Here is a 27,208-nt window from a genome sequence, read left to right as displayed (position 1 = left end):
CCTGATCACTGCTTTATACAAAGAGATAACACCTTCTTATCCCTGCTAGCAAAATTCCTGTATATCATTGACAAGACCTCATGACTTGCTGTGACAGCCTGTCTGCACTGCTCAGAAAATTTGATATCTGAATGCACAATTACTACCAAGGTCTTTTTCATTCTCCAATACTCTAAGTGTAGTACCACACAGTTGGTATGTCACTCTGGGGTTACTGCTACTCATATGTAGTACTTTGCATTTACCAATATTAAACTTCAGTTGCCATTTGTCAGCCCACTGCCTAATGGCAAATGATAAATGGAGACTCCACTAATAACATTAACTAATGTTATTAGTGGACATTAAGGCCTTCATCAATGATATTGAAGGCATATCATTGATAAATATAGAAAGCAACAATGGGCCCAACACCAAACCCTGGAGAACTCCACTAATAACATTAGTCAATGAAGAGCAATGTACACTGATTACCACTCTGCCTTCTCCCACTTAACCATCCCTTTATCCATAGCAGTAACTTGCCTTACATGCCACATTGCCCCAGTTTGTTTGTTCGTTTGTTTGTTTGTTATTTGGTTTTTAGGAGCATTAGCAACTAGGACCATATTGCTCCGGGATATGCGGTGGTCATTCCCTGACCTTTCCGCATCCTCCGTATTTGGTGGTGATGGGCTCGAACCCTGGTCTAATCAAGAGCCCCAGTTTGTACAGCAGTCTTTTATGTGTAACAGCATCAAAAGAGTTCCTGAAATCCATGTAATAAATAAGACAGGGATTACCTTGGTCTCTTTATAGGAAGGCTTCTCTTCCAACTCTTCTAGTCCATCAAGTAAAGAATTCAAATAGAATAATAAAATTAATAAAAAGTCATTTTTTTAATGGGTTCCATACCAACAGCTCGCCTGTGATTCAATAAATCGGAATCACCATTGAGGTCCCAACCTGACCCCTAAAATATCAACCGTGATGCAACTATCAACACCGGGAAAAATTATGCCAACATTAACAAATAAGTTAAAACAAATATGAATATGTGAAGACATATTTTCCCCCTTAAGTTGGACAAATACTTTTCGATGCCTCATGTTCACAGGATGGAATAGCAATAAAATTGTGCTAATGTGTTTTTATTTAAAAGAAAATTTAATTCTCATCACCCATGTGCTTATAGGACTAATCATCTGATATCAAAAAAGGTCTGCAAATGTTAATCGAGTTTTTGCAGAGTTTCATTTCAATGGTTTCTCCAATAAGTAACTTACTATAATTATGTTGGACATTAATTATTTTAGCTTCATTAAAAAGGAAAGAATGTTCTTCATTTACAGCATGAAACACTAGCTCTGAGGCATTTGTTCTCAACGCGCATACCGAAGAAGCCTCGTGTTGTTTCATGCAAAAATCTAACACCCCCCGGGTGGATCCGATGTAAGTCTAATCACAATCTTTGCAAGAGATGCTAAAAACAAGATTGTGTATTTGTTGAAAGGAAGAATTAGTCACACATTTCCTTAATAATGTATACAATTTATTTGTGGGTTTAACTATCACTTTCATATCCGTGCCCTTACATAAATAACTCAGTTTGTTATACCAGTTTTCAACATATGGGATTGTAATAAAATGCTTTTTTTTCAATATTTGTTTTCTTATTATTATTGGTTATCTTTTCCTGGACAATCAATTTAATTTTGTTAATACAGTTAATTGGGTAACCTCTATGAGGAATCGTTTTGTTAGTTCCTTGATTTCTAATTGTAATGCATTCGGTGTGGTTGAATATATTTAAAAGCATTTAAGAACTGATTGAGGATGACCGATTTTTTGTATGTATATGGGTGATAGCCATTATAATGTAATAACATGCCCATATTAGTCGGTTTCCTGTAGATATTAAAATTTAGTTTTCCCCCACCCTGTGTAATGTAAAATTAAGAAAATTTATACATTAAGTTTCTTCCTTCTCGATTTCTAATGTAAAGTTTAATCTAGTATGAATATTATTAAGGACTTGTAAAATAAAATTTATAGTAGTATGATTTGTTATGACAAGAACGTCATCTAAATATCTGCCATAATATGAGATTTGTGATATAAATGGATTCAGATATATGTTCTCTATTTTATCTAGATATAGTTCTGCAATGAGTCCACTAATACTAAGGTCCATTGGTAAGCCAAAGATCTGTCTGTATATTTTATTTTGAAATAAAATGTAATTGGCGGTAACTAATAACTTGGTAAGTTCGAAAATCTTATCTTTGGGATCCTAGTTTTCATATTAATATTGTTGTCACTAAGTAGGTCCCAAATAATATCTAGTGAGTATGGGGCATTAACATTAGTGCATAAAGATGTTACATCTAGAGAATATAATTTGGAGTCTTCCTTAATTTTGTGATCCTTTAATCTCATAAAAAGCAAATCATAATTTTTTATATTATATTTTAGAATGGGTCCTCGGATAACGAGGATCCCCTGTATATTGGTGGAAAATCCATAAATTATACCAATTATTACCAATAGGTTCAGAAGCTACCAGCTTGCAAATGCCACTGAAAAGCTGTATCCTTAAATGGTAACGGATATTGTATCCCATAATGCCCATTATAACCTCAAAAGGTACAACATATTTCATGACAGGAGAGCTGAGAGAGATAACACAACTTTGCTAGGAAGACCAAACATGGCTTTTGTCACTTTAAACCTTGTTCCCTCTCCAAAAAATTTAAATAGGTGGCAAGTTTTCTATTCCTAGACTTTTGAAATTTGGATTTATGGATTTATTAATAACTTGTAGCAAGCTTATGTGTAAACAAAAAATGAAGGCAGATATTTATCCTGTTCTGATATGTTTTATTCTTATTCTAAACAACTTTAAGTGTATTTGCTGAAAAATGATGGCTAAGATAAAGAAAAAAAATTTAAAGTGTAATGAGAAGTGATGTTCTGAAATACATTTTGTTTACATATTCTGAAATACATTTTGATGACAATAATGCCACTAGAGAAAAATCAGAATTTCAATACAATTAAAGTATTCAAAGCCAGGAAATAATACCTTCAAACCATATTCTCTTCTTGAAATGAAATTTTCTAACACTGCACTATGTCCAGTGTCCATGCATATGTGTGTATGTTCCTCTGGATGGTTGCTATACACTTCATTTATATCAGAAAAATATCAAAAAAATACTGCAAATGCTCTTTCTTTCTTTTTTTTTTTTTGCATATCAAAAGATTTCCCTGCAAAATTTGCATTATTCCACAAAAACAGGCTGCTAAAGTTGTGTAAGATGTTATAACTGTATTACACTTACATAAATTAAAAAAACAATGTTACCTCTGTCTAAGCTCTGGCTTCATAGCAGAAATTAAGTTATCAGCCATAAAACGTTCCTGCTGAATTTCTGTTTCTAACTGCTTTACTTGTTGTTCTTTTTCTTGCCTTTGTTCAAACAGCTTATCAATACTTTGAGCTTCCATATCATTCTGATCCTAAGAAAGGGGACAGCACAGATTACAGACATTATAATTTCAATATTCTAAACATCATGCTATGAGTAACACTTAGTCTAGATTCATCATCTGGATGAATTATGGTCCTTTCTAGATTCATCATCTGGATGAATCTAGAAAGGACCATAATTGGGCCCTTTGGAAATTCAAGTGAATTTGTGTGATGTATTCTATGAGAAGCACACAAAAAGTTATGTACCTTAGTAATAATGAAACAACACAGCCTATATTTTTTTCCTTAATATATATCACTTTTAATTTAATATACAGCAAGTGCTCGACTTTATGAGTTAATCTGTTCCTAGCATGCGCACTCATAAAGTAAAAACTTGTAAAGCAGGAATTCATTTTCCATAGTGTAATGTTAAAAACAGGGGTTACATTCTCAACAATAAAAGTTGACCATAGTAATATTAAAAGGTCAACAAAACAATAGTTTATGCTTAAACAATGATTTATTTATCCAAAGAAATGAAAACATAGCCTTTAAATCAAGAAAATTATTAATAATAAAGAAATTATTTTTGTCATCACACAAATGTTAAAGAATGTTTATTTTTTGTCATCTTCGACTGATGATTATAAAGAATAATGCAATCAAATTTGCTTATGATCTCATATTTTGTTCCAATGTTATTCCTTTTTGCTGTTTCTTTTTATTAATATCACTTGCCATAGTATTACTTCATTTTGGCATACTGTACAGTATTAATGTGCCTCTGTAGCCGAGTGGGAGTGCAGTAGCACATGCTCTTTGAGTAGACCAGGGTTCAAGCCCTGACTGCTGAATACGGTCGATCTGCCAACCCGCACTGGACCAGCGTGGCAGATTACGGTCCATTTCCCTCAGCATGAATTGTTGAGGAGGCTTCCATCCTGCAGTGGGTTGATAATGGCTGCATTTTACCTTTTACAGTATTAATAAGGGGGATAAATATGAAATAAGATGAGACAGCAAAAATGAAGAGCAACACAACCACTCTTTATAACTTCAGTGTGGTAACTGCTTTATGTTATGTGAGTCAGTGAGATGCTCTCATCTTCCTGAACAAACAAACAAAATATATAGTACAGGTAGCTATACAATATTAAGTAGTACAGTAGTATTGTATAGCTACGCATGTAGTTTGAAATGCCGTATTTATGAAGGTTTAGCATTTATTTATTACAATTAATGTTCATACTTCCGATTTTGTTGATACTTGAAAAAAAAAACTTGTAAACCAGGAACTCATAAAGTGGGAACAGCCTGTACTGTATGTCCTCCAATTTTAGGGCAAAAAGAAATTTTTTGTTGTGGTCTCTAAAAAATCCATTTACAGTCTCCCTAAGATAATCATCAGTTAAAAAATCAATGTTCACACAGATGTTCCTTTATATTTTTTCAAGTTATATTAAAGGAGGTTGCAAAGGAAGTAAGCAAACCCTTAGCCATAATTATGAGAGCATTCTTGAACTAAGGGGAAGTTCCCACGGACTGGAGATGTGCAAATGTATATGCAATTCACAAAGGGAGATCAAAGGGTGACACGAGTAATTACAGACCTGTCAGTTTGACTTCTGATCCAGGGAAAATAATGGAATCACTAGTTAAAGAAGGATCATCTGGATAAGACAGCAGTAATAATTCAGACACAGCATGGGTTTGTTAAGGAGAAGTCTTGTCTGACCAGTTTAACTGGATACTATGATGTGGTCACAAAGGAACTGGATGCAAAAAATAATTTTGATATCATATACTTGAATTTCAGGAAAGCTTTTGCTTTTGATATTGCTGAACATGGAAGACTACTGTACAAATTGGAGAAGTATAGCATTAATGGCAAGTTTCTACAATGGATAAAAGGATGGTTGAGTGGGAGAAGACAGAGTGGTAAGCAATGGATACTGCTCTTTGTAGACTAATGTTATTAGTGGTGTCCCCCAGGGTTTGGTGTTGGGCCCATTGTTCTTTTGTATATTTTTCAATGATATCGATGAAGCTTAATGTCAAAGTTTGCAGATAATACAAAGGTTCGGAGGGTTATTAATAACAGGATCTGGAAAAGTTGAGCAGATATGCTGAGAAGTGGCAGCTGAAGTTTAACATTGACAAATGCAAAGTACTGCATATGGGTAGCAGTAACCCAAGAGAAATGTATCAACTGGGTGGTGTTACACTCAGGGTAGTAGATAATGAAAGAGACCTGGGGAGTAATTGTGCAGTCAGATATGAAGTTTACTGAGCAGTGCAGACTGGCTGCCCGAGTAGGTCATGGGGTCTTGTCAATGATATACAGGAATTTTGCGAGTAGAGATAAGGTGATTATCCTCTTGTATAAGGCAATGGTCAGGCCACACCTTGAGTACAGAGAAGGGCAGCAAGACTGGGAACAAGGGGGGGGGGGTGCTCTTATGACGAAAGGCTTAAGTTCTGCAAATTGTAATATCTGGAGACTAGGCACCTGTGAGGTGATCTGATTGAGGTGTATAAGGCCTTGAATAGATTGAGCAGACTCAATCCTGATGGGATTCTTCCTTTTGCTCAGATTACAAACCTGAGGGGACATAAACTGAAATTGAGGAAAGACAGTTGTAGAATAGATATGCGGAAATTTGCCTTTAGCCAGTGGGTAGTTGATTACTGGTAGTTGCCTTTAGCCAGTGGGTAGTTGATGCCAGTCGTTGTGCAACACACAATGACTGGCATTTAACACACAGGAAAATATACTTGCGGAAATTATCTGAAAATGAGATTTGGGAAAAAATTATTTTTTTATTTCTTGGTTTTATGGTGGAATTCAAATTGCAAGTAAAATTTATTTTGGTGTTATCAGTTCCACAATAAACCAAAAAAGTTTCTGTTTTATATTTTGAAGTTTATATGATATCCATTCTTTAAGAAAATAACCAAATAAATTACATACAAAATTTTACATGCATTTTAGTAATAGTTAATTTAAAACCAAAGATAAAGCAGTAATATATCTATCTTACCTTTAACTCTTTGTACTCGTCCTGAACTTCACTCATTTCAGCATCAGTATTTAACTTGTCTACCAAAAGATTGTAATCTGCAAGTTGTCCTTGGAGTTCCTTTAATTCTACTGCTTGGGTTTCAGCCCTTTTTTCATAAGTAAGGTATGTAGACTGTTCTTTTATAAGGTTGTCTTTCTCCCGAGTCATTTTTGAAATTTCATTTCCTAATTCTGATATTTTGCTTCGAAGAAGCCCCATGAAGTAAGATTTATCTTGAACCTGTCTACGAGGAGCACGAATCCCAGTCCTGGGTGTAACCAATCCCTGCTGTGACATTGGCCTTTCTACTACATTTATATGAGCCATCAAACCATGGCCTTGTGCTATACCAGTTCGGGTACCAGGCCGATTACTAGCAGCAGAAATCAGTCGAGAAGCAGTACCAGGCACACCTGCTCTACTTGGCAATGCATTTCTGGATGAAGTGAAAGGACGGATACCAGAAGGTGGTCTGTTGCTAACTGAAGTTGGTGGCCTGTTATTCATTTCTGAACAAATAGTCTAGTAAAAAAAAAGAATAAATTTTAAGTTTGATTCATAAATGAAAAGAGAGATTAAAATATTAATAGAACATAACCATTATATGAAATACAGTGGTGCCTAGATTTATGTGATCTCAATTTACGAGGTTTCAGACTAATGAGATTTTACTCTTGGTTCAAATTAATTTTCCGAGATCCTCTGCCTCAAACTTACAAGATTTGTAACAAGGCTGCCAACTGAAATAAAGTTTAAACATATATTATTGTGCAGGTGGCAAGCCACTTCAGTTCAGTTTGTCTGCAACATAGTGTGTGTTGTTCAGATATTCTTTGCAGATTTTCTTATTTTTTTTAATAGTTTCATAGATTCATAATGTTTTTGAAAATAATTTTTATAAATATGTGGCCTGTGAGAAAAGTGGTTAGTACATAACATACAGGGTCAGTAGGGGGAAATACTCTGGTGGAGCAAACCCTGCTGTTGTGCAAGCTTACCAGGAAGAACCACAAACAAAAATAAATAAATAAATAAATGGAAAGGGGTGCAAGGAAGATAGTATGAGTGTGGGATGAAAGAGGAAGTAGACTGAAGGGGGCAGTAGTTGAGGTATCTTCCTAAATGGAAGAGAGTGACAGAGGGGATTTATAGTGGTTTTGAAAATAATTTTTATAAATATGTGGCCTGTGAAGAAAACTGGTTAGTATAGTGATAAAACAAAGTTAAAGACAACCAGAAAATTATTAAATTTAAAAATTACTAAAAATTATTCAAAGCAGTCAAAATGGCAAGCATACAGCATGAGTTTGTAAAACCCAAGCACACCAAGTTCGATTCCTATTTCAAGAAGGCCATTACTGAGGCTGTTGCTCCTTTATGTCAAAGGAGCAACATCCTCAGTGTTCAAAGCCTGTGTTCAATGTCAAAATGATCTAACTTATTATTTTAAATAAAATTAAATTTCATTACCCTTTTTTGAATTTCTGAGCTTCCATGACCCTCAGTGAGGACCAAGGACTCACAATTACTTGACTTAAGAGTTCGAGATAACAGATCTTTTTCCAAAACCAATTAATCTCATAAGTTGAGGCATCCATATATACAATTTACAAGGTCAGTCTGTATGCAATAAATTTGGATCATGTGGAAGTTAATGAAACCAAATTTTACATGGACTTCATTCCCCAACTTTTAAAAATGATAAAAACTTCAAAATTATTGAGAAATTATTGGAAGCATTCATCCAGGTGATTTATGTAGCCATTCAGAAAAAGAAAATATTCCTCTGAGCTATCAAGACATTAAAATGGATGATTAAACTACCTAAATCATTGTGAGTTATTTTTACTAGCAATGTATATGACCAAAGCTTCATGAAGCAGGATTAATATACAAATCTGGATAATATAAATTACTAATTTAGAAGAGATTAATACATTGAATAGACAGCATGTGAGGCTTTCTCATTGTACAGCTCCACACAGTTAGTGATGGGCACAACTGAATAATTAATAATCAATTATTTCAATAATTGAAAGAATAGATTTTGAAATTGAAAACAACAAAAAGTCAAAATAAAAAATGACAGTGAAGGAATCAAACTGATAATAACAAAAACTGAAATATTGTGACGTTTTATGCCACTCAGCCAAACACACATGCGTGTGTGTACTCTCTCCTCCAATATACAGTGTCTCAAAAATATTGGTACAAACGTTTAGGGGAGGTAGGTAACATCTAAAGGAATGTGAATCGCATAGGAACCCATAACTGGAAACATCACCGTAAGTCGGTAGACGGCGTGGTAGTCTCTGCACGAAGAGCATGCATCGATATACAAACTGAGCTGGCAGACATGCATCTAGTGTATGGATTAGCAGAGGGCAATGGACGAGCCACTCAATGAATTTATGGAGAACGCTTCCCAGACAGACATGTACCGGACCACTGTTTGTTTGCACATGTGCATCAAAATTTGTGCGATTATAGGTCTTTTAGAGGTAACAGGAGTAGTGAGGGTAGACCACGTTAGACGCGAACTCCCGCCATGAAAGAAAGTGTGTTGAATGCCGTACAGAATAATTCTACTACTAGCACACGTGCCATTGCCTCTGCCTTAGGAGTGTCTCGTTGCAGTGTACAGCATGTCTGGCACGACGATTCCTTACACCCCTTTCATCTCCAAAGGGTTCGGTTACTGCTCCCCCATGATCATCCTGTACATGTGGCTTTTGCCCGGTGGTTTTTTTCAAGAAAGTTTTCAAGACTTGAATTTTTCAGCCTATGTTTTGTTCACGGATGAGGCTTATTTCACTCGGGAAGGCTTATTCAATCAGCACAATGCTCATGTGTGGGTTCACGACAACCCACACGGTGTGCACCCCCATGCGGCACAACATCACTTCGCAATAAATGTGTGGGCAGGTATGGTTGGTGACTGCTTAGTCGGCCCATACCTGTTACCATCCCGCATGAACTCCGCTAAATATCGGATCTTTCTTGAACAAGTTCTACCAGGGTTACTTGACGATGTTCCAGCAAATGTGAGATGCAACATTTGGTTTCAACATGACAGGGCGCCTGCCCATTATGGAAGGTGTGTTCGTCATTTGAACAGGCATTTTGGGCATCAATGGAGTGGCCGTGGTGGACCCGTTGCCTGGCCCCCCATGCTCACCTGATTTATCAAGCCTTGATTTCTTTCTGTGGGGGCCCTCAAATCTATCATATATGAGTCACCTGTGGAGACGGAAATGGATCTCGTGGCGAGACTCGTCTGCGCTGCTGCTACTGTCAAAGAAACTCCAGGTGTGTTCGACCGTGTCCGCCAATCCATGCTGCGTCAGTGTCACGCATGCATCGCATCTCATGGTGGAACCTTCGAGCATCTGTTGTAACATCATGAAATGCATCCATCTCGTACTCCATTGTTAATATTATGTCAAATAAATGTTTGCAACTAATTTTTTTTTTTTTTTTTATGTGAACCTCAAACACGAGAGGTATTAGAACCTATAGTACTTAGTACCGTGCTTGGGTTTACTGTCTTGTGTTTTTTTTTTTTTTTGGTAGTTGTTGGCACATTGGCTTCTGTGGCCAAATTGCACCTCCCAAGGTTTTTGCAGTACTTTGATCCAAGCCCGAGGCGGGATTTGAACCCATGACCTTTGGGTTGCTAAGCAGGCACTTTACCCACCCGGCTAGCCCGGTCGGCTGTCTTGTGTCATTTCTGCTTCTTGTGCCTCTGCTACTACTTTCCCCGTGACGTTTCCGGTTATGGGTTCCTATGCGATTCACATTCCTTTAGATGTTACCTACCTCCCCTAAACGTTTGTACCAATATTTTTGAGATACCCTGTATATATATACACACTGAGTGATCACTGAATTATGACCACCTACCTAATACTTTGTAGGTCCCTTTTGCCCTCAGTACAGCAGAGCCGACCGGGCTAGCCGAGTGGGTAAAGTACCTGCCCGGCAACCCAAAGGTCGCGGGTTCGATTCCCGCCTCGGGCTTGGATCAAAGTACTGCAAAAACCTTGGGAGGTGCAATATGGCCACAGAAGCCGATGCGCCAACAACTACCAAATCAAAAAAAAAAAAAAATCAGTACAGCAGCTATTCGATGTGGCATTGATTCAACAAGATGTTGGAAGCATTCGAGAGGTATGGCCAACCAAGCTGTGTGTAATGCGGTCAGCAATGCAGGTGACTGGTGTATCCAGATGCCCGATATGCTTTTCTATAGTGTCCCACAAGTGTTCTATGGGACTGATATCAGTGGAGTTCAGAGGCCAATCAATATGCTGGAAGTCAGAACTGTGTTCCTCAAACCATTCCTGCACAACAAGTGCCCGATGGCTCAATGCACTGTCATCTTGGAAGACACCATCGCCATTCGGGAACAAGTGTAACATAGCGGGGTGTACACAGTCAGAAAGCAATTGATGATAGTGGACACCACTGATACATTGTTCCACACGCACCAGGGGGCCAAGTTCTTACCAATGAAACATGCCCCACACCATACAACCGCTTTTGATACCATGCATGATATAACAACAGCCTCATGTTGTTGACGGCAAATACATACACGACCATTCACAGTGTGGAATAAATAACGTGACTCATCCGACTAGCAAACCTCCTTCCAGTCTTCTAATGTCCAACTTGCATGCTCTTTGCACCGGGCGAGTCTTTTACACTGATGAACCTTGATTAGGAGAGGATGCCATAGGGGTCGTCTGCCGGTATAGCCCATACGTGCAAACATGTATTGGGTAGTCAACTCTTCAACAGTGCGTGCTTGTTCACCTGTATGAGTTGTCAGACCTGGAACTCACCTCTAACATCAACCTTTTGCTGACCTTTGCAGTTTTGCCATCAGGTCATTGTTTGACCATTTTAATGCCAATCCTGGTACACTAACCTGGTACCATCAGGTCGTTGTCCGACCATTTTAACGCCAGTCCTGGTACACTAACTACGGTGGCTCTTGAACACCCCACCAGTTCAGCTATTTGGGAAATCGAGGCACCAACTTGTCGAGCACCCACAATCTATCAAAGTGTGATAAATCCTTCCTTTTCCCATCGTGCTTGGAATTTTACTACATACTGAACCACTGACACCTTATCTATGCTGCGTAGGTCGACTAACTCCACACTCTCGTACCTCATGTGGTCAACGGGTTGCATTCAGTTTTCATAGGGGTGGTCATAATTAATCCAAATATAATCCAAAAATATTTTATTGGTTAAGTTCATTTTCACTCTACTGGTTTGCCTTGTATTTTATTTAAGTTTATATATATATATAGTAGTAATATACAACTGTTAAGAAGCAAAATAAGCATAAAAAGGAAAATAACAAAGGTTATCGTATGTCTAATGCTTCAAAATGCGCAGTGCAGCAGTAAAGGAAGCAAAAGGATATAAATAATTTGTGGTTTGTAAAGTAAATAAAAGTGTCTGTGAAAAGTACACACGGTGCCTGAACTAGGAGAAGTTAAAGGATAGTCGAAAGTGGAAGTGAAGTAGTGGTTACACAGGTGAAAGAATTTGAAAAACCTAGTCCAAAAATAAACTAGGACTGAGGAAGCAAACAAAAAAAAAAAAAAAAATTGTACAAAAAATAACAAAGAAATAAATAAGTAAATAACACTACATTCAGATATGGGAGGGCAATTTTAGCAAGAGGTCGAATACATAGCCAGGAAATTCATCAGGGGACTACTCCTGACCATGTATCAGGCACTGCGTTTCCAAACTTGTCTGTAGTATTAGAAAAGGGGGGAGCAAATATGCGGTCTTTATTGTAATACTAGTAAACAACGTAGTCCCTATGCAGTGTAAAAAAAGTTAATAATGTAAATTAAAATAATACAAATTTACAAAAGTGTAATGTGAAATATAATACAAATGTATGTGAAGTGCGGAAGGGGTGAATATTAAAATTCAAATATAAAGCAGATAAATTTCATCGAAAAAGTGTGGACAAGCAAATGTAAGTATTGTAGGTTTGTAAAAAGAAAGAAAGGATGTGAATATCCTATATGTTATGATGAATTGAGGGAATTATAGGCTGAATTGCAAAGCCAATTAGAGGTGAGGAAACTGTAAAGTAAATACAAAATGATTAAATAAAAAGTGAGATTGCAACCATCAAAAATTGGTGGACAAATTTAGCTATTTAGCTATAGGTCAAAAAAGGGGTGTAGCAAAAATGTAAAAAATCCGACAAAAGCTAAAGTAAATATTGATAAATGGTATAATAGATCAGGTATTGATATATGGTCATCAGATTTTTTGCATTTTTGCTACACCACTTTTTTGATCTATAACTTAATTTGCCCACCCATTTCTGATGGTTGCAATCTCACTTTTTATTTAATAATTTTCTATTTACTTTACAGTTCCCTCACTTTTAATTGGCTTTGCAATTCAGCCTATAATTCCCTAATTCATCATAGTATATAGGATAATCACATTCTTTTTGCAAACCTACAATATTTCTTATTCCTGCTATCCTTACCCTTCTAGTTTTTGGCACCTTGTGTATTTTTTACTCCCATCTTTGCACCTACATCAAAATTTATCAGACTTATTAAATCCTACTTGCATATATATATATTATGCTCATGTCCATTAAATGCAGTGGCATATATGAAATTTTGTTTGGGGAGGGGAGTCATATGTTCAACATTTATAGCTTTAAAAGCATCAACAGATGACAGTGCAATGTTCCTGGGGTCTGCTTTAATTCCCTAACTCCTTCATTGACCAATTAATTCTCAGCTCCTGCATTTAACAATTCATCCAAGTAATTCCTCCATACTTCTGAACTTTAACTTTGCTATTATCATTTTTGATGACTTACAGGTTTTTTTGACCCTGTTCATCTGTTCTTAGCCCTTGTGCATTTTAAGGATTTATTAGCTATGTCAAAATTTTCATATGATATATTTTTACTTTTTTTTTGTCTCTCTTAACATTTCTTGTTGCAAAAATGTTAAAAGGGACAGAGAAATGTTAAAATGGCAGTCTGAATTTCCAATATTTGTAGATAACCCCACTTGCTGCTCATACCAATTTTGAAGCTTTCAACAAAATCTCTTAATTTTTGGCACTCTTTAACACTTCCTGCTTCATTTCAAAAATATAAGTGGTCTCAGTTCTAATCTCAATGATGTCATTTTCACTTTTAGTCGGCCAAACCCCATGTACTCTTTCTGAAAGAATTCCACTTATTAGTTGATTCAACTACTGCTCATCTCAGTTGTCTGCTTATTCACTGTATGATTCCATTCACTTCAAAGGTGGTACTTGTGCATATATCCATTCTGAAAATCCCTGTCAGAGACTATGTAATTTCGAATATCCTCTTTTCAATATTCTCTGGCCTAAAATCTCTCTACCACATTCCATCTAATTTATGTGTTACCTCTATCTTTCTGCCAACTTCACTAATCATTTGGAACTCTTTTGTCTTCCTCTCTTTGACACTTGAATTTCTCGAGTCCAACTATCTAACAGCGAGGTAATTTTCCTTGGTGATTTTAATGTTTACAGCTCCAGCTGGCATCCATTTTACAGTCATATGGACCCAGCTGGTTGAGATTTTGAACCTTTTGCAATTAGTAATGACACTGCACAGATTGTTCATCTACCTACCAGAATACTAGACAATCCTAACCAAGCAGCCAACATGCTTGATCTTTTTCTCACAAACAACCCTTCTAAGTACATGGTTGAGGTGACTGGTACCTCACCTCAACCATGTAGTAGTAGTAGTAGTAGTAGTAGTAGTAGTGGCACTTGATGCAAGAAAGCAAATGTAGGAGCTTATGCAGCATCAGCCAAAAAAAAAAAAAAAAAAATCACACCATACCCTCCAAATGCCTGTCCAGTTCCTCCTTAAATTTATTTAACCTATCAACTTCCACAACGACAGATGGAAGTTTGTTCCAGCAATTAACCACCCGCTGGCTAAATGCAAATTTCCGCACATCTATTCTACATCTATCCTTTCTTAATTTGAACTTATGTCCCCGTAGGTTCGTATTCTGAACAAGTGGGAGGATCCCATCAGAATTCAGCGTGCTCAACCCATTCAAGGCCTTATAGACCTCAATCAGATCACCGCGCAGGTGCCTAGTCTCCAGCCACTGCAATTTGCAGAACTTAAGCCTCTCTTGGTAAGAGGATCCCTTCATTCCCCTCACCAATCGTGTTGCTCTTCTCTGTACACGCTCAAGCAAATCTACATCCTTCCTAAAATGAGGCCTCCAGACCTGTACGCAGTACTCAAGGCGTGGCCTGACCATTGCCTTATACAGAGGGACAATCACCTCCTTTTCCCTGCTAGCAAAATTCCTATATATCATTGACAAAACCCCATGACCTGCCCTAGCAGCCTGTCTACATTGCTCAGAAAACTTCATATCTGACTGCACAATTATTCCCAGGTCTTTTTCATTTTCTACCACCTTAAGTGTAGTACCACACAGTTGGTACGTTTCTCTCGGGTTACTTCTACCCATATGCAGTACTTTGCATTTGTCAAGGTTAAACTTCAGTTGCCACTTCTTAGCCCATCTGCCCAAATTATCTAGATCCTGTTGCAGTAGCACACTGCCATTACTGTCATTAACAACCCTGCCAACCTTCGTGTCATCTGCAAACTTCGACATTAAGCCTGATATACCTTCATCAATATCATTGATAAATATACAAAACAACAGTGGACCCAACACCGAACCCTGTGGGACTCCACTAATAACATTAGTCCACGAAGAGCAGCACCCATTGATTACCACCCTCTGTCTTCTCCCACTTAACCATCCTTTTATCCATTGTAGCAACTTACCCTTAATACCATTCTGCTCCAATTTGTACAGTAGTCTTCCATGCGCAACAGTATCAAAAGCTTTCCTGAAATCCAAATATATGATATCAAAATTATTTTTTGCATCCAGTTCCTTTGTGACCACATCATAATAACCAATCAAATTTGTCAGACAAGACTTTCCCTTAACAAACCCATGCTGTGTCTGAATTATTGCTGCAGTCTTGTCTAGATGATCCTGCAATGCATCTTTAACCAGTGACTCCATTATTTTACCCGGAACAGAAGTTAAACTAACTGGTCTGTAATTACTCGTGTCACCCTTCGAACCTCCTTTGTGAATTGGGGATACATTTGCACATCTCCAGTCCGTGGGAACCTCCCCTGAATCCAAGGATGCTCTCATAATTATGGCTAAGGGTTTGCTTAGTTGCTTTGCCGCCTCCTTTAATATAACTGGATAGATCCCATCCACCCCAGGTGCCTTTCTTATGTTTAACTTCAACAATTTCTCCTCCACTTTGCTCTCAGTTATTACAAAATCATTAAGCACACTGCTACAATTTGATAACCTTCTTCCATTTTCAAACTGTAATAATTCCTCACGTGTGAATGTAGATGCAAAATACTCATTCAGTTTGTTTGCTATCTGAGCAGGATCATCAACAGTCGAACCATCGATGTCAAGTGGACCAATCAGATTCATCCCCTTCCTTTTAGAGTTTATATAAGTAAAGAAATCCTTGCTGTTTTTCTTAGCATCTTTTGCCAAAGATTTCTCGTAATCCGCCTTTGCCTGCCGAACCTCCTTTGTGACCTGATTACAGACTAGCTTATATCTGCTACAGGCTTCTGCGTCGCCTGATAATTTATATGCATCCCATGCATTTTTCTTCTCTGTCACGAGTCTCATTAGTTCATTTGATAACCATTTAGGCCTAAACCTTGAACAATATTTCTTCATCGGTATGAAAAGTCTAGTAGCTTCCACGATTAATTCCTTGAATGCTTCCCACTTAGAATTTACTGTTTGTAACATCGTCAGTTGATCCCACTGTACAGAATTTAAAAACTGTCTGAGACCACTGTACTCCCCTTTACGGAAGCAAAAACCCTTTCCTTTACCCCTGACGGTAGTTACCTCTTTGAGTAAATCCCACTTCAGCACACTGTGATCACTGCCACCTAGTGGTTCCTTTATCTGCAAATTCTTAATACACGAATGATCACTGCTGATAACCAGATCAAGAGTATTACTTTCTCTGGTTGCCTCTCGAACATGCTGCTGCAGAAAACAATCATCCAATAAATCCACAAAAGTCTGACTAGTATGTGAGTGACCAACCCACAAGTTCCAGTCAATATCTGGGAAGTTAAAATCCCCCATTATAAGACATTCTGATTTACTGGCCCACTCTATTTCTCTGTACAATTGTTCATTGTACTCATTCGAGTCATTAGGCCTATAACACACTCCTACTCTTATTTTTGCTTTCGCAGTGCTTATGTCACACCAAACTGACTCAACAGTGCACTGTCCATCTATATCAACTGGATGCACTTCTTTTGATTTTATGTTTTTCTTAATTAACAGCATAACACCTCCTCCCTTTCTGTCCTGTCTATCCTTTCTGTACACATTGTACTCCCCAAATTCCAGTTCTGCATTCCTTATATCTTTGTGACACCACGTCTCTGCTATCCCAACAATATCCGCCTTCGATGTCTTGACCAACACTTCAAATTCATCAAATTTATTTACTATACTTCTAGCATTGGTATACATGCAAGCATACATGCTCCTATGCCTATTCCTTGTTACCCTAACACATCCCATATACCCAACTATTCCAGGATGACTGCCATCCGTCCCTGAAACCCCCAACACCCCTCGCTCCAGGTCGCTTCTTATTCTAATAGAAGTTGTGCAAGAATCACCTTCACCTCTGCCTGCGGTTACTGTTAAACTATTAGTCTTTGTATCCCCCCAAGCTAGCAGTTTTCCGACCCACCTAACACTGCCTCGATAGCATCAGCAAATATTCTTGCACCCTTTCTATTTAAGTGTATCCCATCCCTGTAGAAGCAATCTCTCCTGTTAACAAGTACAGTCCAGGCTGAAAAAAATTCTACCCCTTGAGCCTTGCACAATCTTTCCAGGGCCGAATTGATCGACAAGGCTCTCATCATATACTCCCTCCTATCGTGTCTGGGCAGAATTGCAGACACTTTCAAATTCAACCCTATTTCACGGCTTTTTTTCAACAGTGACCTGTACTTGTTGAGTAATTCTGCCGGTCTCCTACTCTTAATATCATTAGTGCCAACGTGTACAACTATATCACCTTTTGTGCCCTTGAAAGATGATATCCGCTCTACAACGTCATCAACCTTTGCCCCTGGCAGACATACCCTGGTCCTGTTCCACCTATCCTTTTTACATAGCATGTTCCCCGTTTCCCTGACAATAGAATGCACTCAAAGCACCTCAGATCACAACTTGGCAATGGTCTCTTCTCCAATGGAGCGTTTCTCAACCTCATGTTTTGGCATTACAAGGATGCAAAATGGAATAAACTGTGAGATTTCTTTTCTTCTTTTCCTTGGTCAGATTACTGTTTCTAATCTTCTGATGTCAATATTTGCTCAGACTGTGTCAGTGAAATTATTCTTGTAGAAATCCTTCATTTCACACTCCACCTTAAAATCTCCTCCTTTATCTAAACCTTGATTTACCAATAAATGTTGCAAATCTTAATTATTTAGACTGATTAATAACTGATTTACAACTGTTGTGAGCTTTGGTTAGGCAGAAAATGAACCTGGAAAGTTGGATACAAGCCAACTAATTACGATTTGCAACATTTATGGGCATAAGTGCCCATAAATGCATAACTTTTGCCCATCTCTGTTCCCACCTCTATCATAACACAGGGGCTCACATCTGGTGAGTATGGGCTTGGTACACCCAGGGTCCTGAGTTGGATATCATCATTCTTCTCTTTCTTGGTGATTCCCTTCTACTTCTTTCTCTCTCTTCTCTCTCTCTCTCTCTCAGAGTAACACAGAATTTTTTTTTTTTTTTTTTTTTTGGCTGGTGCAGCATAAGCCTCAGTTTTCCTTGCACCATATGGCTAATAATAATAATAATAAAATGAGATGGTTCTATCGCCACTTCAGCCAAAGATAAAGCTGACCAGCTAGCATCTTTTTCTTGTTCCAAATCATGTATTGATGATCTTGGTTAACCACCTCCTACCATTCAATGTCTCCTATGATATTCCATCAAAAAGATGTCAGAAGGATTTTGAACAATCTTGATGCTAAGAAAGCTGCAGGTCCTGATAATATTTCTCCACTTGTTCTCAAAACCTGAATTTACCTGCTCCTGAACTTACCCTTGTTCTGTGTAGCTTTTTTTCATTTTCTTATTCCAAAGGTGTTTTCCCTTCTGCTTGGAAATTTACTCATATCCAGCCAGTTCCTAAAAAGGATGACAAATCCCTCTCATCTAATTATTATCCCATTGCAATTACTTCTACTCTTTCTAAAGTAATGAAGAAATAGCCAACTCTCAAACTATCTAGAAACCTTCCATCTAATCAATGATCACCAGTATGGATTCTGTCAATATCAATCCACTGGTGATATTTTGGCTTATGTTACCCCTCTGGACAAATTCAATGGTAAAGTTTGGTGTAACTCAAGCAGTGGCTCTCGACATTTCAAAGGTTTTTGATCATGTTTGGCATAAAGGTATCTTAGAGAAGTTTCCATCTTATGTCTTATGGTTTGCCAACTGTTTTTTGTAACTAGGTATCCGGTTTTCTCTGAATTTTCACTGTTTTTCTGAATTGTCTTATATAATTCCCACTCTCTCTTCAAAAGCAGCCCAAACACGTGCCCAACCAATCTATATCCTTTAACTACCCAACTTCACACTCACAGAACCAACTTTTCTTCTTCCTCATTTATTCATTCAACTACTGTTTTCTGCAACAACCTGTATATGCAACTTGTAACATTTTGTATATGCTTCATAAGTATTTCCTGAAAATTACAATCTACAGAAGTTCAAGTCTAATATCAAGTCTAAATATCTTCTTTCACCTTCTCAACCTTCAGCCCATGCACAATACTACGTACTATAGGTTCTAATACCTGTCGTGTTTAGGATTTTCATTAAAAAAAAAAAAACTAAGGATATATATAACATCAAGAATGCTCTAACTTTTGAACAAGATTTTTACATATAAAGGTTTTTGAAAAATGAGAGATTTTCAATTTTTGCATGTTTTTAACATTTGTTTTATATATCTCATTTTGTGGGCAGTGGAAAATTATGATAAAGACCTGGGAGTAATTGTGCAGTCAGATATGAAATTCTCTGTTCAGACATGCTGCCAGGAAGGCTCATGGAGTTTTTGTCAGTGAAATACAGAAACTTTGCTGGTAGGAATAAGGGGGTGATTATCCCTTTGTTAGGCACCTTAAGTACTGTATACAGGTCTGGAGGCCTCACTTTAGGAAGGATGTAGATCTGCTGGAATGGGTGCAAAGAAGGGCAACAAGATTGGTGAAGGGAACAAAAGGTTGCTCTTACAAAGGAAAGCTTCAGGGAGATCTGACTGAGGTGTTTATGGCCTTGAATCGATTAAGTAAGCTAAATATTAATGGCATTCTTCCCCTTTCTGAGACCACACACACATGAGTGGGCATAAATCCAAGTTGAGGAAGGATGGGTGTAGGATAGATGTGCAGAAGTTTGCCTTGAGCATTTAGGTTGTTAACTGGACTAGGCTTCCATTTGTTGTTGTGGAGGTGGGTGGTTTGAATAAATTCAAGGAATAACCACACAAATTCTTAGAGGGTATGGATGGGTAAAGTGTGCAGTTTTTTTTTTTCCAGCTGATGCGATATATGCTTGTTTCTTGCACCATTTGCCATGACTACTACTTTGCTTGCTGCCTCCCTTAATATAAACGACAGATCCTATCCAATCCAGGTGGCTTTTTTTACATTTAGCTTTGACAGTTTCTCTGTCACTTTTCTCTCATTTATCACAAAATCATTTAGCTCCCTGTTAGAGAAGTATCTCACTCCCTAAAAAACTTCTCATGTATGAATGCAGATGCAAAATACCTATATTCAGTTTGTTAGCAACTTAAGCAGGATCATCAACATTTAAATCATCGACATCAAGTGAACCAATGTGATTCAATGCCATCCTTATACTGTTAATTTAAGTAAAGAAATCTTTGCTGTTTTTCATTGCAATCCTTCTCAAAGATTTCTCATAATCTGCCTTAGCTTGCCTAACCTCCTTTGTGACTTGATTACATACTAGTTTATATCTACCACAGGCTTCTGTATCACCACAAATATGTTGTCTAAAAGAAAAGCATATGATTTAGAGAATTACAGCTCTTGGAAACAAAACACAAATCATATTGTTTCCTGTGGGAAAACACTGAATTTGTTAAAGAAAACATAGTGGGCTTTATAGTGGTTCATCAACTGATTCCAATATATTTTGGAAAAGGAAATATATTCATTTTTGCCATATTCTGCAATATATGTTTCCATGTTGTGTATGTTACTTTACACTCAATGCAGGATATACTACTAGGAACAGTAAGTTTTTATACTCATATCAGCATAAAAAAAAAGATTTATGTTTGCGATTCACAACAGTATACATTATGTAATATCACATAATGTATATTTATTGACATGCATTGCAAACCAGTTATATTTTATATATCTCAGTAAGAAAGCATCAAAAATAATCAGTGCAAGCTTCCGACTTCCCTTGAATTATATAACTTGTAATTTAATTCTTATAAAAATAAATATCTAAACTGCAGTGGGGCCAGTGCTACAGCTAGAATTTTTGAAACCCTATACAAAGACCATTGAAGCACCTCTCTCTATTTTTATTAATCCATAGTACCAATGGATTACTCATAAAAATATCATTTATACTGTACATTTTAAATATATATTTCGTTAATTTTTATATTTATAAAAAAAAAATTATCAGATCTGCCATCTTCATGGGACCCCTTATGCTTTACTAATTTTTACACCATGGTAGCTATGCTTTGAGTTTGGATAGAAAAACTATACATGCAAATAAGTTTTGTATAGTAAAAGGCTACTTTTGAATTGTGACAACAATGCTTTACAGGTATTAACTATCTACATAACCATATTATGAATTTATTGTGTTGTATTTGTGTATATATCTATACACAAAATATATTATTGTGTGTGTGTGTGTGTGTGTGTGTGACCCTACAATAATCCTCAAATACAACCGTTTGAAACTTTGTAATCGTTTCCTACCTGCCCAGACACTTCCCAAAATTCAGGCTGCTCCATCTTGGAATTAACCTGCAGAAAATGGCTACCAATTACAAATATCATCGCATTCTTCTAGAGTGTGTATCGCATCTGTTCAACTCGAATAGATTCTTCGAAATTGTGTTACAATGTTCATTTTTTTTTCCTTTATATTTTCCTACTTATTATAATGTCATTTTTTTTAATATGCTTTATTTTTGGGTAACATAATTTCCTATGTAACTTTTCATTTTTCCAATTTTAATCGCATGTATCATTTTTCTGCCTTAATGTAAAACTCCTGGCCATGCTGCTGTGTTGAGTATTATTGTTTCTAGTACTTGTACTGTACTTAGCAACAATAAATAAATTTATTATTATTATATATATTAAATAAACGATAATTTTAGATAATAGTACTTAACATAACCGGTTTTTGAATAGTAATGGCTATTTTATATGTAACGTACAGTGAATTAAGTAAAGGTTAATGCAAATGATTTATAACTAATAATACAGAAAATATAAATATATATATATAATTCATGAATAGATAAATAAAAGCTAATCCATAAACTAACAGTCATGTTGTCTTCTTGTTAAAATAACATGTGCCTTGGTTTATGATTATCCTTTAGTTGTTTATTCATTAATTAGATATATTTTTTCTATGTTATCAGTTATAATTAGTTTGCATTAATCTTTACTTAACCCACTGCCCATTACATATAAAACGGTCATTATTATTCAAAAACTGGTTACTTAACATGCTATTATCTGAAATTAAAATTTATTTAATATATATAACCTAAAGGGCTCACATCTGGTGAGTATGGGCTTGGCACACCCAGGGTCCTGAGCTGGATATCATTCTTCTCTTTCTTGGTGATTCCCTTCTACTTCTGGCTCTCTTCTCTCTCTCTCTCTCTCTCAGGGTAATTCAGAATTTTTTGTCTGGTGCAGCATAAGCCTCAGGCTTCCTTACACCATATGGCTAATAATAATAACAATAATATATATATATATATATATATATATATTAACTGTTCGCAGGGCTACTCGTTCAATAATAAATCCCACAAACTGAAATAACACTTATACTCTTATTTGTTTACAGAGTAAACAAAATTACCAGTACAAAAAAATATCAAAAATTGAAAATATTGAGTTTTTGATTATTTTCAACAATTATCCTAAATGGTATGGGGTATTCGACTTGCTTTTACCTGCACTTGGAAGTTCTGAACTAATTTATTAATTCGTATATTTAGAAAATAATCGTTCCATAAATTTTGGACACTCTCCTTCACACCCTAATATTCACAAGCGTATCAAGCAGACTATTCGAAATATCACGATTTTAAACAAATGAAGACGTCCTATTCTGTACATTCATACGCATTTATTAGAAAGCCAATACTCTCATTAACCGGATATAAACATAAAAATTCCTCAAACATCCACAAATGAGATATGCATGATAGGTATTCACAATCAGCGCCCTCTTTACTTCAACAAACTATATTTTAATATCAGGTGATTAAAAAAAAGTTCATGATCCTTTTTAGATAAACTTGTGCACAAATAAAAAATAATAATAATAAATAAATTATGTCTTTAGTGATGTTATGGCCGGAGTGTAGAAACTCGTAATCGAAGATATCGTCTGTATTTTACCAGATACAAAGAGCAAAATCTTTTGTTGATGTAATAGTGGGGTTTCGATATGAGCGACATAGCTTCGTAGGGTGATTACCAACGATATGATCGTTTGGTGTTACTCACATAAATAATTTTAAGTCGCACGTCAACAACCGATACAAAAACGAGACAAAAGAGACTCTCAATTTGTACAAGCAAATTCATAGTCTCTAAATTTTGGTGTCTGCTTTGAGTTTATGTGGAAGCCAGTTGCTCAGTTCGTACACCTTGCCCAGGTAAATGCGAACAAATGGTTTTATCGTTCACATTCAACCATTATGCAAGTAACTTACATGTTTTGCAATCTGGCTTAAATGTGACCTTCAATTCATATCCGTTTTCCCAAGCTTTTTTTTTTTTTTTACTGTGAGTTCATTCAATGAATTTTCTTCAAGTGCCATGCATATCTTGGGAGCTGCATGTGGAGCATTTATCTCCAGTTCATACTCATATTTTTTTCAACATCTATCCTGCAGCCATCCTCTTTTCAATTTAAGTTTATGGCCTCTTATGTGTTTTGTCCAAGAAAGAGTAAGGACGTCATAAAGATTTAGTTTATTCCATCCTACAAAGCCGTCTGCGCAGGTAGACTGGTATCGTAACCGTCCTCCCCACACCGGGTGGAAAAGGCCCGGATTTGAATCCCATAATGCAGTCTCAGCCGTAATAGCAAGGTTCCCCCCTTCCCTGGAACCCGGGATTTTGTCGTCCAAAAAAACAGGACAATCGACCAGAGAACATGCAAAATTTACAGACACAATACACATGGGCAGATGAAATAACTTTCCGCGTGATCCTAATAAATATATAAAAATAAAAAGTAAATTCAAAGCCATAAACCGTTCAAATCGATATTCGCAAATGATAAGGTTTCCAAGCGCTTTGCAGAAGTGAAATCTATCTTGGAGCACTCTTTTGTGTCTTTACCAATCAGGTTGCTGTTTTCTCCACATCCTTCCTGAAATGAGGCCTCCACACCTATCTGCAGTGTCAAGGTGCAGATATTATAAGTTTTGTGAGATACCTTTCCAGGCCACATTAAAAAAACAGTGAAATTTCGGGAACAGGTAGTGAATTCTAGGAAATGTTCTCGTCATTGATGGGATTCGAACTCAGGTCTTTTGCTCACAGTGTGAGGTGGACATTGATTTTACCAATTGCATTGCCCACGAGGGCGTCGTCGTCGTCGTCGTAGTAGTAGTAGTAGTAGTAGTAGTAGTAATCGAGGCATGTGATGCAAGAAAGCAAGCTTATGTAGCATCAGCCCAAAAAAAAAAAAAAAAAAAAAAACATTTCACACATCCATTCCCTCTAAAGGTTCATCCAGTTCCTCCTTGAATTTATTTAAGCAATCAACTTCCACAATGACAGATGGAAGTTTATATCAGCAATCAACTACCCTCTGGCTAAAGGCAAATTTCCGCACATCTATTCTACAACTGTCTTTCCTCAATTTGAATTTATGCCTCCTCGGGTTCGTAATCTGAACAAGAGGAAGAATCGCATCAGAATTGAGTCTACTCAACCCATTGAAGGCTTTATACACCTCAATCAGATCACCAGGTGAAGAAACCCGGGAATTCTAGAGATCCTACTTTAACACCTGCTGAGGAAATCTTTCTAACAGTGACGGCTCGTGACACTGATGTAGTAGTAGTAGTAGTAGTAGTAGTAGTAGTAGTAGTAGTGACATATGATGCAAGAAAGCAAGTGTATGAGCTTATGTAGCATCAGCCAAAAAAAAAAAAAACATTTCACACATCCATTCCCTCCAAATGTCCTTCCAGCCCCTCCTTAAATTTATTCAACCTATCAACCTTCACAACCACAGATGCAAGCTTGTTCCAGCAATTAACCACCCGCTAGCTAAAGGCAAATTTCCACACATCTATTCTACATCTGTCTTTCCTCAATATGAATTTATGCCCCCTTAGGTTCGTAATCTGAACAAGTGGAAGAATCCCATCAGGATTCAGCGCATTCTAGCGCTGAATCCTGATGGGATTCAAGGCCTTATACACCTCAGTCAGATCATCTCGCAGGTGACTAGTCCCTAGCTGCTGCAATTTGCAGAACTTAAGCCTCTCTTGGTAAGAGGATCCCTTCATCCTCTCACCAATGTTGTTGCCCTTCTCTGTACACGCTCACGCAAATCTATATCCTTCCTAAAATGAAGCCTCCAGACCTGTACACAGTACTCAAGGCGTGGCCTGACCATTGCCTTATACAGAGGGACAATCACCTCCTTTTCCCTGCTAGCAAAATTCCTATATATCATTGACAAAACCCAATGACCTGTTATTGCAGCCTGTCTGCATTGGTCAGAAAACTCCATATCTGACTGCACAATTACTCCCAGGTCTTTATGGGGGTGTTGCTTCTTAATGTCACATTAAATTGCCTTGGTTATAAGACATGTAGACGTAGATGGTAATAACAATAAGCAAGTTAAAAATACTGCAAAACATTAACTGGACACTTACCATTAACAGACTTGGGTAATCTCGAAATGTTATTTAAAAATAAAATCCATCCTTCGGTTTTTATTTTATTAAAAATAGATTAATAAATTTTACATTCAAGTGGTGTGCACTGTCCAAATCGGCACTGCTCGCTCCGCAGTCCCTTTTACTCGTTTTATCACCTCTAAAAAACGCTTATTGGTAATCTGCCAACTAGACATTGACTCAACCACTGGGGCCAAAATGTGGAACTGTGTACGCACAGTTCCACCTACGGTTAAACTTCAAAGTTGTAAACGATTACATGCTTTTATTCGCTTCTTATTGAAATGATTATTGGAAATAGAGGATGCGTATACTATATGCGGGACCTGTTAATAAAAATATTCTTGCATTGTTCTTCCCAAAATTTCATATAACTCCTTTGACTGTATATTTAGATTTAAAAGCGGGGAGTGCTGCAGTTCCGTAGTAGTAGTATTAGTAGTAGTGGCATGCGATGCAAGAAAGCAAGTGTGTCGGCCAAAAAAAAAAAAAAAAAAAAAAAAATTTCACACAATCATTCCCTCTAAATGTTTACCCAGTTCTTCCTTAAATTTATTTAACATATCAACTTCCACAACGACAGATGGAAGTTTGTTCCACCAATTAACCACCCGCTGGCTAAAGGCAAATTTCCGCACATCTATTCTACATCTGCCTTTTCTTAATTTGAATTTATGCCCCCTTAGGTTCGTAATCTGAATAAGTGGAAAAATCCCTTCAGAATTCAGCGTGCTCAACCCATTCAAGGACTTATACAAGGTGTGATTTTTTTTTTTTTTTTTTTTTTTTGGCTGATGCTGCATAAGCTCATACATTTGCTTTCTTGCATCACATGCCACTGCTACTACTACTACTACTACTATACAACTCAATCAGATCACCGCGCAGGTGTCTAGTCTCCAGCCACTGCAATTTGCAGAACTTAAACCTCTCTTGGTAAGAAGATCCCTTTATTCCCCTCACCAATCTTGTTGCCCTTCTCCTAGTGCCTACCAACGACCCGCCCGTGCTTTCTAATAATCAAATATAAGCAGAATCAAATTGCACTTTGATCATATAGTTCTACTGCATACTTCTGATTCTACCGTTGGCTGTTTAGTTGTATCAGAATCCATGTAAAAGGATTGAAATAAAATAATGACAGTAATAAATTAAAAATTAACTGAATTATTATTTTTTTTAACTTATAATTTTTAGATCCTAAATTCTCTCATATTCCTTAGCCTTCTTTAATTAGAGCACTAAAACGGAAATAGAATAACCAATATGTTTTTTTTTTGTTGTTG

General features: G+C 36.9%; 1 protein-coding gene across 1 annotated transcript in view; it reads right to left on the bottom strand.

Annotated features, from left to right (window-relative positions):
* The window catches only part of LOC150082523 (intraflagellar transport protein 74 homolog), a 56,244-nt gene extending 33,085 nt beyond the window's left edge, over window positions 1-23,159 (bottom strand). Inside the window, exons 1-3 of the mRNA XM_090378662.1 lie at window positions 22,941-23,159; window positions 6,499-7,041; window positions 3,347-3,501 (exon numbers count right to left, since the gene is read on the bottom strand). Coding sequence (XP_090234788.1) covers window positions 3,347-3,501; window positions 6,499-7,026 — 683 coding nt within the window. The 5' untranslated portion in view covers window positions 7,027-7,041; window positions 22,941-23,159. The remainder of the gene's footprint in view (window positions 1-3,346; window positions 3,502-6,498; window positions 7,042-22,940) is intronic.
* Between the last annotated feature and the right edge of the window lie 4,049 nt (window positions 23,160-27,208).

The sequence above is a fragment of the Mastigoproctus giganteus genome, chromosome 7, assembly GCF_048544385.1.
Source record: "Mastigoproctus giganteus isolate SK-2022 chromosome 7, ASM4854438v1, whole genome shotgun sequence".
Lineage (NCBI taxonomy): Eukaryota > Metazoa > Arthropoda > Arachnida > Uropygi > Thelyphonidae > Mastigoproctus > Mastigoproctus giganteus.
Note: the sequence above shows the minus strand (reverse complement) of the source record. Positions and strands in the feature narration are given on the sequence as shown.